Consider the following 15,522-nt stretch of genomic DNA (forward strand, 5'->3'; position numbering starts at 1 on the left):
TAATGAAAGTCAATTATAAAGTAAATACAAGTTAAAGCTTCAGCTGCCTTGATGCATCGGATCCATCAGGGCAGCTGAAAGTACTCACCCCAGTCTTCTGTGGCATTCTGGGCTCCCGAGATGAATTCCGCGAAGTGGTCCAGTTTTCAAAAATGGGGTAATTTGTGGGGTTCTCTGTTGTTTTGACCCCCTCAAGGGCTCTACAAGTGAACCATGAGCCTAAATCGCCTATTAAGCAAAGTGTCAGTTCTGAAGCCACCGGCTGCTCTTTTCTCGGTTTAGGCCCCATTGTGCATATGGTCAGCAAGATTAAGGCCACAACGGTTATGTTTCTGAACACCGGACAAACGGGGGTATTCATTTTGGGTGCAAATCGCCATTTTTTATGTGCTTTAAATAACATATTTGCCAAAAATAGGATATTATTTAATTCTTTCTCCTCTAAATTGCATTAACTCCTGAAAAAAAACTGTGGGTTAAAATACTCCTGACCCCCCCCCCCCTCCCTCAGTGAATACATTCAAATGTGTATTTTTTAAATTGTTTTCATTTGTGGGTGGGTATCTGGGGTATTCTATCATTCTGACAACTATGAGCTCTTGCAATCTTAAGCTTGGTGTAGGAAGCAGAAATGCTCCTCAAAATGTTAAGTAATATTACATTTGTTCATCTCCTAAAGTGTTTTTTTTTTTTTTTAAACTAGTTTTTCCAATGTGCTTCCAGAATAAACAGATGGTAATTATATATCTCATCAAATTTTGTACTCAGTATGTTTGCACATATTAAAGATATTACAGTTGAGAATGTGAAAAAATTACAATTTTTTTCAAAATGTTCCCAACTTTGGCGCTTTTAATAAATATACACAAATTCTATTGATCTAATGTTACCAACTAAATGAAGTAACAATATGTGGTTTAAAAAAACAATGTCAGAATCACTTAAAATAATTTCGTAAAGGTATTGTATATCCATGTTAAAGTGACCCATGTCAGATTTCCAAAATTTTGACCTGGTCATTAAGGCGCCAAACAGGCTTGGCCACTAAGGGTTAATTTCCTTTGTGGTGGTGCTGCTGTGAAACTGAACACTTGCTGTTGGACTCCCCCACAAATTGGGGAATGTCTAAAATTTGGCCAAATCTATGTCTGAAAATTGCAACTTGGATTTCTATTGCATCTACTGTGGATTACCCAACACCAATTCTACGTCAAGAAGTGGCGTCCTTTTTCCCACGATATGGAATTTAAAATCTGTTGCCATGCGTACCACGACGCGAATTTCAGTTTGAATATTTTGTTCCCATTGACATCAATGGAAGTGATGCCTTTCATTACACTTGTGGTTCCTCATTGTGGTCAGAGCCATAAGCATAATGGAAGGCATCGCTGCCATTAATTTTTCAGAGGGAGCGAAGCCATTCTATTACACTCTTCCGGTTTGACTGAGGGAATGTGGGCCGAAGGATCAACTGATTGGCAGGGATCCTGAGCAGCAGGTCCCTGCTCAATATGACTATTGATCACTTATTCTGAGGATAGGTTATCCATGGTAAATGGCTGGATTACCCATTTAAGGTAAATCGTGCATACAACTTTGATCACACCTTTATTCCATTGTTTGGGAGATGGTATAAGCTTTAAAAAAAAAAAAAAAGCAATGGCACCAATACTTGCACTATAGTTGTAGTAGGAGTCCTTGGAGATGTGGCAATGCTAATTTAAAGGGGTTGTCCCGCGCCGAAACGGGTTTTTTTTTTTTCAACCCCCCCCCCCTCACCCTCCCCCCCCCGTTCGTCGGCCGCGAGACAACCCCGATGCAGGGAAGTAAAGAAAGTTTACCGGAGCGCTTACCTTAATCCCCGCGCGCTCCGGTGACTTCAATACTTACCGCTGAAGATGGCCGCGCGGATCACTCTGTCTTCGTGGACCGCAGCTCTTCTGTGCGGTCCACTGCCGATTCCAGCCTCCTGATTGGCTGAGAATCGGCACGTGACGGGGCGGAGCTACACGGAGCCGCTCTCTGGCACGAGCGGCTCCATAGAAGACTGCTGAAGACCCGGACTGCGCAAGCGCGGCTAATTTGGCCATCGGAGGCCAAAAATTAGTCGGCACCATGGAGACGAGGACGCTAGCAACGGAGCAGGTAAGTAAAAAACTTTTTATAACTTCTGTATGGCTCATAATTAATGCACAATGTATATTACAAAGTGCATTATTATGGCCATACAGAAGTGTATAGACCCACTTGCTGCCTCGGGACAACCCCTTTAAGTGTACTTTTTTCATTCTGTTATTTTTTGACAGATCATTTTTATAATAGGAAAAGTCCTCTGTGTTTGACGATGCAAATATTCAGTATTGCAGTGTTTTTTTATGCCTGTCAATTTAAAACAGGCAGTGATACCGTTAGAGGCAAAGGCCTATAGTCCTCACATGGCAGCCCTGGGGAATCTCATTAAGCCCCTGGCTTCTATGGCAACCACTATCGTACTGGGTGACGCCAGCTTTCAAGACCGGTTTCACAATGGGCGATTGTGATATTCTCCGCGAGAAAATCACGGCAATATTGCAGTTTTGCTCATGAGATGTCTGAGCATAAGAGCTGCTTTTTTCTCGTAAAAACCTCGCTGCAATTGCATTTTTTTCAGCATTAGAAAGTCATATTGTCTTTTTCTGCAAGAAAATCACATCACACAGAAATCGCAATAAAACAAAGGCGCCGTAGGGAAATGTGGGCTATTTTATGAAAGCGCAAAATGCAGAAAGATAGGACATGCTGCAATTTTTGTTTTTCACACAACATCGCATGAGTGGAAACCTTGCACATGTGAAGGAAACTGGTGAAAAGCATGAGTTTCATAATTCTGCGTTTTCACGCGCTCCTGCATCTCGCGAAAATCACGATTATCAGCCACGTGAAACAGGCCTAGAAAGTTAATAGCTGGGAACAGAATCCTTGCCGAGTCTTGGCCTTGAGAGCCCGTCGTTGACTGTATGATACAGCTGGCACCTGCAAGTGATGTTATGGGCACGGCTCCTGTGCCAGCACTGTGACATATGAGAACCGCACACTTCCCATGATGTAATACTAAATCCCCTTGCGCTGAGGGGTTAATGTAATTGAGGACACTGTGTCTATTACTGTTTGTTCAGATTTTTCTTTTATATTCTTTTAGGTTGTGAGGGCCGAAAAATGAACAAACTTCGTCAAAGTTTCCGGCGAAAGAAAGATGTGTATGTCCCAGAGGCCAGCCGACCCCATCAGTGGCAAACGGATGAAGAATCTGTCCGGACTGGGAAATGTAGCTTTCAGGTCAAGGTAATTGCTCATCAGTGTTCTTGAAACAAATTTCTAGATGGTTTGGCATCAGCTTTATGAATCCATCTCAAATGGACAGATGCATACATGCCTCCATACAGTGTAAGATGCCATAGGTCATTAGGTAAATGTCTACTAGGCCTGACAATTGGTGGGATCAGACTATCCTCTAGCTCAGTGTTCCCCAACTCCAGTCCTCAGTGAACCCAACCGGTCATGTTTTCAGGATTTCCTCAGTATTGCACAGGTGATGTAATTACTGTCAGTGCCTCAGACATTACCGCAGGTGTTCTTACTATAGGATATCCTGAAAACATGACCTGCTGATGGTCCCTGAGGACTGGAGTTGGGGACCCCTGCTCTAAAGTGTGCAAGTCACTAAACTCTGAAAGAAGGATTGGGGATATTGGATTTTAACATGCCTGAATATGTGTTTTCTTATGAGCTAAGCTGCTGTCAGGGTTCTGACAGCATCTTATTCCCTTTTCCCCATTCAGAAGACCTGCACGCTGGCATGTCTTCTGAATGGGAATAAGATGTTTGTGTTTAGTATTTCTCACATTGTAAAAGAACCTGTTGTAGTATATTCTACATATTTAGTTATTTTTTTCCCATCTTGAGCTGAAGATTTTTGCCTCAATGTTTGTCTTATGATACAGCTGGCACCTGCAAGTGATGTTATGGGCACGGCTCCTGTGCCACACTTCCCATGAAAAGATTGAAAGTTTTAGTGATCATTTTTTTTTGGTTCAAACGCTTTTTATTTGATCGTACAATCAATCAATAAGAACGGCTTCTTACACATAGTCACATCAAAAAAAAAATAGAAAAATAATTTTTGTTCATATAACGTTCACTATATGAGTATCGAATCTTCCTTATATAGAACTATATCCAACATCAACAAAATAGTTTGAGGAGGTCCTCGAGAGGAGAGCCTCCCTATGCAGGTATAAAGTATGAGGACATAGAGTAGCGAAAGCCATCAAGTATTCAAGGTAAAGATAGAGAAAAGTGAAAAGGGAAAAAAAAGAAGAGAAAAAGAAAAAAAAGGAAAAGAAAGGCTTCTCTGTGTTCGGCAGGTCGGGCCGCCCGCCCTAATTATATAATCTTTTGCTAGTTTCTTACTGGTTTAAGGTTAAATTTCCCCTCTGAGGAGCCAGTCACTAAGTCGACTAGAAGAACGTATTGTTAGCCATATCGCCCAGGTTTTATAATACTTTTGGAATCTGTTGTCGTCTGTAGCTATGGTTTCTTCTAATTGCCTCAGCGTGTCCACAGCTTCCAACCATAGTACTCTGGATGGGGGTGTTATTGATTTCCATAGCCTCGGGATTACCTGTCTTATGGCCAGAATGAAAAATCTTAGCAATCCTTTTCTTGCACCTGAGATGGAACCTGGGAAAATCGACAAAAGGGCCAACTCAGGGGAGAAGGTGATCCCAGCATGCGTCAGTGCGTTGTAAAGTTTATTTCCATCTGTCCATAGACTATGGATCAAAGGGCACGACCACCATATGTGGAGGAAAGTACCCTCCTCTACTAGGCATCTCCAGCATCTATCTGTTTGCTGTGGATATATCTTGGCTAATTTAGATGGAACCCTATACCATTGAGAGATCAGTTTGTAGTTTGTTTCCTGACGTTTGTTGGAAATAGATAATTTATGTGTTAAAGTTAATGCCTTTACCCAATCTCCTTCTGATATTGGGTGCCCCAACTCCCTTTCCCAGCGCGATTTAAACCCCACTTTTTCGTCCTTTGTCTAGCAAGATGCGGTATGAACTAGAGATTTCAGCTTTAGGTGGATCAGCTGCCACACACAACTCCTCAAACCTGGTCAAGGGCCTACTCAGTTGTCCTATTGTGCCCAGGGAGCGGACATAACTACAAATTTGGAGGTACTGAAACCGTGCTCCGGCCACCGGTCCCCCAGGTCCCAAAATGCTTTGTAGGGTTTTTATGTTCCCATTCTCCAGTAAATCTCTGATACGAGGTGTCCTAACCCCCAATTTGGCCAGCAGAGAGCTGTCATCTGTTGGAATTGGTAGCCCGGGATTTCCTGTTAAAGGTGTAAGTTGTCCTGGGCGTGACACTAGACCCTTCTTTTCTGCGAAACCATCCCATATATTCAGAATTTTTGTCATGAGGGGTGATAGGTTCAGTTTCTTCCTATTTTCTTCCCCGGGTATCCAAAACATACCTAGCACCTGCCCTGATGAAAAATCCTGTTCCATGGCCACCCACCTTTTGGTACTCCTATTGTGTAGGAGATCCAGGACACACTTGCAAATCGCTGCTTTATGATATAGATCAAAGTTGGGTAAGCCCGTTCCTCCTGTGTCTTTTGTTCTGGATAGTGTTTTGAATTTTAATCGCTGCTTGGACCCCCCCCCCCCCCCCCCCAGACAAATTTAGTTATTTCTCTTCTAATAGTAAGCATATACTTCCTAGGGAGCTTAATAGGAGTGGTCTGAAACAAATAAAGGAATCTAGGAAGAGAATCCATCTTTAAGACATTGATTCGACCAAACCATGACATCTTAATGGACCGCCACTGTTGTAAATCCTTCTTTAGTTTAGATAGCGCCGGTATATAGTTAAGTTCATATAGCTCATCTGGGTTTGAAGATATAATAATTCCCAAATACTTAATATTATTGTCGCGCCATTTAAAGGGAAAGGATTTACTTAGCTGGGACACTTCCTCTAGTGGGAGCGTGACATTCAGAATTTCGGATTTATGCGCATTGACCTTAACATTACTTAATCTACCAAATTGTTCAAATTCTTTGAGTATATTAGGGAGGTCAATTCTGGGATTGGTCATATAGATTAAGAGGTCATCTGCAAATAGGGCCAGTTTCTGGGACGAAGTCCCCATCTTAAATCCTCTAATATCAGGATTATTTCTCAGGGCATTTGCCAGTGATTCCATGACCAGAATGTAAAGTGTAGGTGAGAGAGGGCAACCCTGCAACCCTGTCTGGTCCCGTTTCTTATCTGCAGCGGTTGTGACAGGGATCCATTAACCCTTACTCTAGCTGAGGGGTTCCTATACAGGGCCATAATCCATTCCCTCGCTCGGTCACCCAGACCTATCCTACGTAGCGTCGCTTCCAAGAAGCCCCAGTGGACCCTGTCGAATGCTTTCTCCGCATCAACTGTTAATAAGCTGAGTGAATTTCCCAATTTCCGCGCCCTCAATATGATGGAGAAAGTTCTGAGAGTATTGTCCCGAGCTTCGCGGCTTGGCACAAAACCCACCTGATCCCCGTGAATTAGAGATGAAACAAGTGGCTGTAACCGAGTGGCTACAATTTTGGAGAAAATTTTGGTGTCTAAATTTAGGAGGGAAATAGGACGATAATTACTGCATTCGAGAGGGTCCTTCCCTGGTTTAGGTAGCACCGTAATGATGGCCTGGAGTGCCTGCGGGGGGAAAGGACACCCCCTGGATATGGCGTTGAATGACTTTGTTAGCATAGGGCCCAACAAATCCCCACACACCCTATAAAATCGTGGGGTAAAACCGTCTGGTCCCGGACTTTTGCCCATTTTCAGGTCTTTAATTACTGCTGCAACCTCTTGGTCCGTAATATCCGCTTCCAATGCCTGTGCATCTTCCAGCGGGATACTAGAGCATTTTCATTCAGATAAGCTTTCAAGGTTTCGTCTTCGCCATAATGAGTTTCATTTATTTTATTTTTAATGTTATACAGATCCTTATAATATTTTTGGAATTTGTCAAGAATTTCCCCTGTTGAGTGTAACAGTCCTCCACCGGGGGAATTAATGGCAAATATGTGTGTTTGGGCAGTTTTAGGGTGAATAGCCTTTGCCAACCATTTGCCACATTTGTCGCCGAATTCGTAATACCCCCCCCCCCCCTCCCCCCCTGATTTTATCCCTACGACAGAGGGATGCCTGGTCTAAAATAGACAATATTTGGTTACGCAACTCTGAGATATCTCCCCGAAGTCTGTCTGTGGGGGCCTTTTTATTTGATGCTTCTAATATCCCTAGCTCCTCTAGTTTCTTCTCTAAATTCTGCGAGCGCTGTTTTTTGAGTCTTGTTCCATGTGAAATGCAAACTCCCCTCACTACGCATTTCAAGGCCTCCCACTGTATAGGAGCCACCGTGTCATCTCTTCTGTGGTCCGCTATAAAATTTTCTATTGTTGAGCGAATATCTCTCAGGCATATTGCGTCGTTTAAGATATTGTCATTTAATCTCCACGTACTCCTGCCTCCACGCTCCCCCGCCAAGACCTGGAGTGACCCGTAGACCGGAGCATGGTCTGACCATACCATGGTGCCCACATTGCTTGTTGGGGATAAGTCCAATAGTTCATGTGAGACCAACAAATAATCCAGCCGCCCGTAGCTATTGTGGGCTGCTGAATAATGACTAATATCTCTGGATCCTGGATGTAGGATCCTCCATAAATCTACCAGCTTCATAGAAGCTAAACTCCTCTTCAATCTACACAATGCTGCAAAGGAGACACTAGACTTACCCGTAGACGAATCCTGTGGGGGGTCCAGGCATAAGTTGAGATCTTCGCCGAGGATTACTCTCGATCCCGCTGCGAATTGAGCCAGCCTGTCTAGGGTTTTCAAACCAAATTGGACCTGACCCTGGTTGGGAAAATACAAGTTAGTGATTGTTAGGATTTGATGTCCGATTTGTATTTTTAGGAACAGGAATCTGCCTTCGGGATCTGAAACCGATCCAAGAGTACGATGGAGGAGCTGCTTGTGAATTGCAATTTAGACCCCTTGGACTTTTTTGTCCACGTGTACACTATGATGCCACGTGGTGTAATAGCGTGTCGTGCATCTTGGTGTACTGGTTTGCGTAAAATGGGTTTCTTGTAATAGTGCTATCATTACACCTTCCTTATGCAAGTGAGATAGGATTTGTCCCCTCTTTGAGGGTTTATTTAGGCCTCTGGCGTTGAAAGTGAAAAACTTGAGATCCATCATGTTATAGGAGCTGCATATTCGGCCCCTCCTACCAAACACAGAGAGCTAGAACAGAGAAAAATATTTAGTGATCATTTTGCTTAAAGTGCTAATGGCTACTATTTGCCATTAACACTTTATTATCTTCATTTGTATGTAAAATGACCTCCAGGAGCTGCTAGCAGAACCCAGCATGTGAATATTCTCACGCCCAGCTGTGCACACAGCTTTATTGTTCTCATTGGGGCTGCCAGCAGGTTACAATGTAATCTCCCGACTACCTTGGAGAACACAGCATGTGGTCTATTGAGAAACCCTTTTATCTCTCTGCTGCTGAAAGATGGTTTTTATGTTTTACCTTAAAATCATCCTTCAGATGAAAAGTGCATGATGGTAGTGTTTACACGTAACCACTTATTGCTCATTTTCAGTCGTTTGAACGAATTTTGAGCAATTGTTACATGTAAATGGGCCTTTAGTCTATGTCCACTTTCGTAATGTTTTTTTTTTTGGGGGGGGGGGGGGGGGGTCCAATAGATCCATATGAAAAAAATTACATAACTCACAGAAAAAGCACTGCCCAATACTTGATAAACTGCAGGGCAGGCTCAATCACCATTTTCCCTGGTAGCATGCAGACAGCCATATTGCAATATAGAAGAGCTAAATGTTGAGGTGCAGACTAAATGAGTAACTACTCAACTCAACACAGATCGGGGGAGGGGTGACTGCTAACAGACATAGTCCGCACATATGAACCGATACTAAGGATGCCAGCCATAGATAAATGCACCACACCATACAGGAATGCAAGCCCTACTGACAAAGCTGTGGATTGCCCTGTATCAACACAGTGCACCACACTGGCATGACCTCTTAGGCTCGCCCAGCATCCATAGCACACTGCATGTAAAATAGAAAACACTGATACATACGGGTGTTGGCATTTTGGTCAAAACACATAAGCCGATGGGCCGCGGCAAGGCCACCACGTGTCTGTCAGAACCTACGATATCTCACTAATAACTCGAGCTGAAGATTTTTGCCTTAACTCTTGTCTTAATGTATGTCAACTAGAGATGAGCGAGCATACTCGGCCACGCCCCTTTTTTGCCCGAGTGCCGCGATTTTCGAGTACTTCCGTACTCGGGCGAAAAGAGTTGGGGGGCACCGTGGGTGAGTGGGGGGTGGCAGCGGGGAGTGGGGGGGAGAGGGAGAGAGAGAGGGCTCCCCCCTGTTCCCCGCTGCTACTCCCTGCTCCGCCACGCCTCCCCCAACCCCCCGGCGGCCCCCGAATCTTTTCACCCGAGTACGGAAGTACTCGAAAATCGCGGTGGTCGATCGAGTAATTACTCGAAACGAGTAGGTTCGCTCATCTCTAATGTCCACCTTTTTTGTAACTTTTTTTTTTTTTTTTTGTGGTCCCAATAGATTCTTATGAATAAATGAAACCACTTTGCCATAGGCCTTGATTAAAACATTCCTATAGTTTTGTTCTTATAGCTCCTGTGTGAGCTAGGTGTCTCCATGGTAAAAGGGCAAACAAAGTCTTTTTTGGTGTCAGTATCCCATTTGCTTGGTTGTTTTCTCCTCGGTATATATCTAGAAATTGTGTTTTTCCATTTTCAGTATGTCTTCTTTGCTATCATTTCATGAAAAAAATCAATCTTTGCATTTTAAAGGCTTATGACCTGGTAGTATTCACACAGCTGGAATTTGTTACAATATATTAGAAGGCCAGGCTCACACGGGTTTGTCATTGGGCGTTGCGTGTGCAATTTTCTCGCGTGCAACACGTGATGCCAATAGCCATTACGTGCAACTACACGCCAACATGGTGTATGGGGATTGGCAGCACACAGCAAGTAGGACTGTCATTGTGTGCTTGAGAGATGCGTGCTTGGCATGCCGACACACAGTTGTGTGAGCCCAGCCTAAGGAAGAGCCAGCAACCTGGAGTACAGAATACAGGAGGAAAGTAATCTCTGCTGCATCTGTGCTTATTAAAGGTAATCCGTCAGATCCGTAACCCGTTAAGAAGGCAGACTTTTTATTTTTTTTTTTCTCTCTCCCAACTATCAAAAAAATGATAACTTTTATTTTTCCATCAGCGTGGCTATCTGAGGGCTTGTTTTTTACAGGATGAGTTGCATTTTACAATAGTACTATTTAATGTAGCATATAATGTATACTTTTCAGTAAATAACTGAAAACAAACTTAAAAAAAAAATTTCTAAGTGGAGTGAAATGGAAAAAAAAACACAATTACACCATCATTTGGGGAAGGGAGGGGTTCTTTTTACGGTGTATACACTGCAGCAATAATGACATAATGACTTTATGGGTATTTAGGGCAATACAATCCCTAAATCTTATTTTATTTGTGTCCTACTCTTTAAATTTAAAATCTTTTGGATAAAAAATTTACATTTTGTGCCACCATCTTCTGACAGCGATAACATTTTTTACATTTTTACGTGGACATAGTTGTTTGTGTGAGGGCTTTTTTTTTTTTTTTGCAGGGTGTCCAATTTCTATTGTTACCATTTTGGAGTGCATATGACTTTTTGAGTGCTTTTTATAAAATGTTTTTGTCTTGGAGACAGGGTCACCAAAGCAACACAATTCTGGCATTTTTTTTCTTCTGATGACGCTCAACATGCAGGATAAATAATGCATTGCTTTGATAGATTGGACTTTTATGGAGACTGCGATACCAAATACGTGATGTGTTTTTTATGGTTTTCTTTTTATTATAAATATGGGAAAAGGGGGGTGGTTAAACTTATTACCTTTTTTTTTTTTTTTTTTAAATTGTAATATTTTTTTTAAAACTGACTTTTACTTTTTTTTTTTTTTTTAACCCATAGAAAAGAGACTTGAACTTACATCATACTGCTTCATCAATCAAACGATTGCAATAGGTCCCTTCATGTCACTAACAAGTCGCTTCTTGATGCAAAAGTGCACGGAAACTAGATTTTCCACTTCAAAATTCCACATGTGAATTTTGTCCATTGGTGGGGCACATTCCGCATGCAAGTCTCTGCAAAAATCCATGTGAAAAAGATGTGGATTTTAGAGGCAGAATTCACAAGAGATTTTTCTATGGTGCAGTCCGCCATGTGAACATAGCCTAAGGTCATTCTCACACAGACGTGTTTTTGTTCTTTTCAGCGCAGCGATTGTCAATCACTACCGTTGATTTCAATGGGGCTTCTCAGGCAAGCATTAAAGGGGTTGTCTCGCGAAAGCAAGTGGGGTTAAGCACTTCTGTATGGCCATATTAATGCACTTTGTAATATACATCGTGCATTAAATATGAGCCATACAGAAGTTATTCACTTACCTTCCCTGCGCTGGCGTCCCCCGTCTCCATGGAGCCGTCTAACTTCAGCGTCTAATCGCCCGATTAGACACGCTTGCGCAGAAGGGTCTTCTGCCTTCGGCTCGGTCCGGCAGCAGCAGCGTTCTGGCTCCGCCCCCTTCTACACATTATCACGTAGCTCCGGCCCATGACGTGTGCCGATTCCAGCCTCCTGATTGGCGCTATACTGGGCGCTCTTTCCTTTCTTCATCCTTTGGTACATTGATGACTGAAAACTATTTTAGTTTTTGTGCACCATGAGCTTTTCTTCTGCCGTTTCCTGGCTAGAGTCATTAAAGTAGACATCGCTGCTGTAGAGTATTAGTAGAGGTGATATCCTTGTAACTCTCCCCCTTGTACAGAACTGTGTGAAACGTGTATTTCTTTGCAAGAAAAGCATTTATTTAATGGTATGTTGTGATTTGTTGCATTACAAGAAGTTAATTTTCCCTGTCATTTCAGTCTCCTGCAGTCTGCAAAAATATATTTCCATTGCCGATCACCGCAGGAGTTTACTCTTCAATAATGATTCATTTTCGGCAGCAGTTTTTTTTAGTTTTGCCGAAGGATTGAAGCCTGTTTATTGGCACAGCGGGAGCCTGCAGCCTTGTGTATGTTCCATTTCCTGCTTTCATTACAATGGCAAATGTCCTGTGGGTGAAAGTTCTAAGCGCCTCCCTCACCTTTGCTACATGTAGCAGATCTGTGAGTACTCAGCGCAGCACGTAGGGAGTGGCAGCGAAGTGCCATGTTTTCATGGGTGTATCCACTTCCCTTTAAACGGTTACTGGAAAAACAGGATGATTACTTTTTTTCTTCTTTTTTTTTGCCGTAGTATGGACAGGGCTGTTACTGAATTATTGATGATATTCGTGGCTGACTTGCGTTTTTAAAAAAAATTTTTTTATAGGTAGTCCCTGTAAGACCTGTAACGACAACCATATTGGTGTCACCCAGAGATCGATACAGCCAAAAAGTTTTTGAATAAAACTTTTAGCAACATCTACAGGGGAAGCTCTGTGTACCATGAATGAGGATTTGGCTGCGCATTATGCACGTGTGTAATAAGCAGTGCTAAAAGCCCATTGATATACATTGGGCAGTCAAGCATGCGTTGTTCAGGTGTGCGAAAAAACGTAGCATGTCATATTTTGGTGCATATCACATATCATTATAGTATATGGGTGCATAAAATCCGCAGCTAATAAGCATGTTGCTGCGTATTTGCTGCATCCTGCCTATTACACGTTTGATACGCCGATAACCCGCATCTGTGTGTGAGCCCTTACTGTAAAGCTTAGTGTTATGCGTAATTGGCTAACTTTGTCCATATGTCCTATAAGGGACATAGGCATTATGGAGGGGGTATGTGGCTTAGGATGCACTTCAATTGGCTTAGGCAGAGAGCAGTATCCATACTGTGCGACCGTGCCAGGAATACTATGTGGTTAACCATTTTTCCCTGGCAATATCTGCCTATCACTGTGGTCAGGACGCTGCTGTTTCCCTGGGGTACCTTCCTTTCGATGAGTAGTTTAATACTCGCCAATGTGAAGCATCTGGTGTAAGTGCAGCAACATAACCTGTCAAGTATCATGATTTGCTGAAAATCTTTAGATGATGCTTGACCTTTTGAAATGAGCATTTCTTGTGCAGCTTCTTTTTTGTAGCCAGTGGAAACCGTGTAGTCATGTACGTTTTAAACACTTGGTGTTTGCAGACATAGAAAAATCCAGTCTATTGCCATCTTGTGGTAGTTTAGGCTAAATGCATCTTGTAGAAGGGTTTACTTTGTTTATCTGTGCCTGCATTATAAAAAGGTGAGGGGGGGGGGGGGGGGGGCTTTGGGAACTAACTGTCATTCTAATAACTGAGCTAAAAATGGATTCCCTTTGCCCATTGTCTGGAAGGCCACAGACTCTACCTGTTTTCTGCTTTGTATTTTTTTTGTTGTCTCTTATTTAATGGTTACCAGAAGTGCCTTTTTCTATTCCATTGCCAGGAGTTCTTAGACAATTTACATCTTCAGTAGCCTGTGCTTTTTTCACTCGTTTTTGACATGTACAAATGAAACCTAAATTACAAAGAAGCATAAAAAACGCGCATATGCATATTTGCCTAAAAGTAGACACTTAAAGGGGTTGTCCCGCGCCGAACCGGGGTTTTTTTTTTTCAACACCCCCCCCCCCCCCCCCGGTCGGCGCGAGACAACCCCGATGCAGGGAGGTAAAGAAAGCTTACCGGAGCGCTTACCTTAATCCCCGCGCTCCGGTGACTTCAATACTTACCGCTGAAGATGGCCGCAGAAGACTGCAGAAGACCCGGACTGCGCAAGCGCGGCTAATTTGGCCATCGGAGGGCGAAAATTAGTCGGCACCATGGAGACGAGGACGCCTGCAACGGAGCAGGTAAGTATAAAACTTTTTATAACTTCTGTATGGCTCATAATTAATGCACAATGTATATTACAAAGTGCATTATTATGGCCATACAGAAGTGTATAGACCCATTTGCTGCCGCGGGACAACCCCTTTAACATGTTTAAATGCCACACAGCATTTTATTCACACGGGCACCTTCATACAAGAATTCATCATATCATTTTTATTTATTTATTTATTTTTTTTAATGAAAAATGGTTAAAAATCAATATCTTCAAGTATCATCCAAGTAGAAACTGGATGCAATACCTCCTCAAAATAAAAACCTGTGCAGAATTCGTACAGTGCAAATCACTTTGGCCTACTTTGTCTACTTGCACAGATCTTCATAAAATCACCAGAACTGGAAAGTTCAAATACAGGAACTGTGCACACTGAAAAATAAGAACACCTCTAAAAACCCATGTTTCTTGAAAACAGACAACCCAATCATTGTGGTAGCCTTTACGTGAAGCTGGATGTAGCTGTTGACAGCTCGTCATTATGTGACAAACGGGATTTATTTTTGTAATAATATTTATATAGTGTCAACATATTCCGTAGCACTTTACAAATTGGAGCTACATGTTGAGATGATATCTGACATTACACATAATCTAAAACTAATAACCCAGTTAACAAAAGGGATGAGAGCGCTGCCTGTGAGAGCTTATATTTAAACATGCATACAGTAATAGCTATATGTATATATACACAAATGCAATGTAAAAATAATAGATATAGGGCTGCAAAGCTTCTATGTACTACTGTCATGTATATCAATTAAAGTGTGTGCTCTGTGTTAAAAAGATGTATTGCCTACAATAAAAAAAAAGTTTGCCTACAATCCTTTTAACGGCAGCTAAACTCCTGATACCCCTCTTCTGGAAAGAGAAAGAGATTCCACAAATCCGCCAGTGGTTAGACAGGATAGCGCAAATCTTTCGGTTTAAGGAGATCCTGGCATGGGAGGCCAACACCAGGGACGACTTCACGGCCCTTTGGACCCCATGGATTTGCTTTCAGGACAATCCAGATTTCGCCGCAACCTAAAATAAAGGATCTGCCTATGTTCACATCACAATATAAAGACAACATCTTGCTGTTTGTTCTCCCAAATTGTTTTCCCTAATTGTTTTTCCTAAATCTACCCCACCTGATCATACCCGGTTCCCCTAGGGGTGTTTCTTGTTACACCTCACACCCTCACCCCCCCACCCCACCTATACCCCTGATTGTCCTCCCCGTTACCTGGCCGGAAGTATGCTATAAATGACAGAAGCGTTATATTTATTCTGATGTCTGTAACTGAATGGTTATTCTCAAACTGGCCCTGCGTGGCTAATATGCATGTCCTTACATCCGGCATTGTTATACCATTATTTCAATAAAAAGAAATTGTTTTTAAAAAAAAAAAAAAAAGATGTATTGCACTCTGCAGACCGC

The 15,522-nt window shown here is 42.5% G+C and overlaps 1 protein-coding gene across 7 annotated transcripts in view; it reads left to right on the forward strand.

The window, feature by feature from the left end:
* The window catches only part of NUMB (NUMB endocytic adaptor protein), a 127,710-nt gene that overhangs the window by 72,903 nt on the left and 39,285 nt on the right, over positions 1-15,522 (forward strand). For all 7 annotated transcript variants that reach the window (XM_066608349.1, XM_066608355.1, XM_066608352.1 and 4 more), the window contains one exon: positions 3,179-3,321. In XM_066608349.1, the coding sequence (XP_066464446.1) occupies positions 3,196-3,321 (126 nt within the window). In that variant the 5' untranslated portion in view covers positions 3,179-3,195. The remainder of the gene's footprint in view (positions 1-3,178; positions 3,322-15,522) is intronic.

The sequence above is a fragment of the Eleutherodactylus coqui genome, chromosome 6 (genome assembly GCF_035609145.1).
Source record: "Eleutherodactylus coqui strain aEleCoq1 chromosome 6, aEleCoq1.hap1, whole genome shotgun sequence".
Taxonomy (NCBI): Eukaryota; Metazoa; Chordata; class Amphibia; order Anura; family Eleutherodactylidae; genus Eleutherodactylus; species Eleutherodactylus coqui.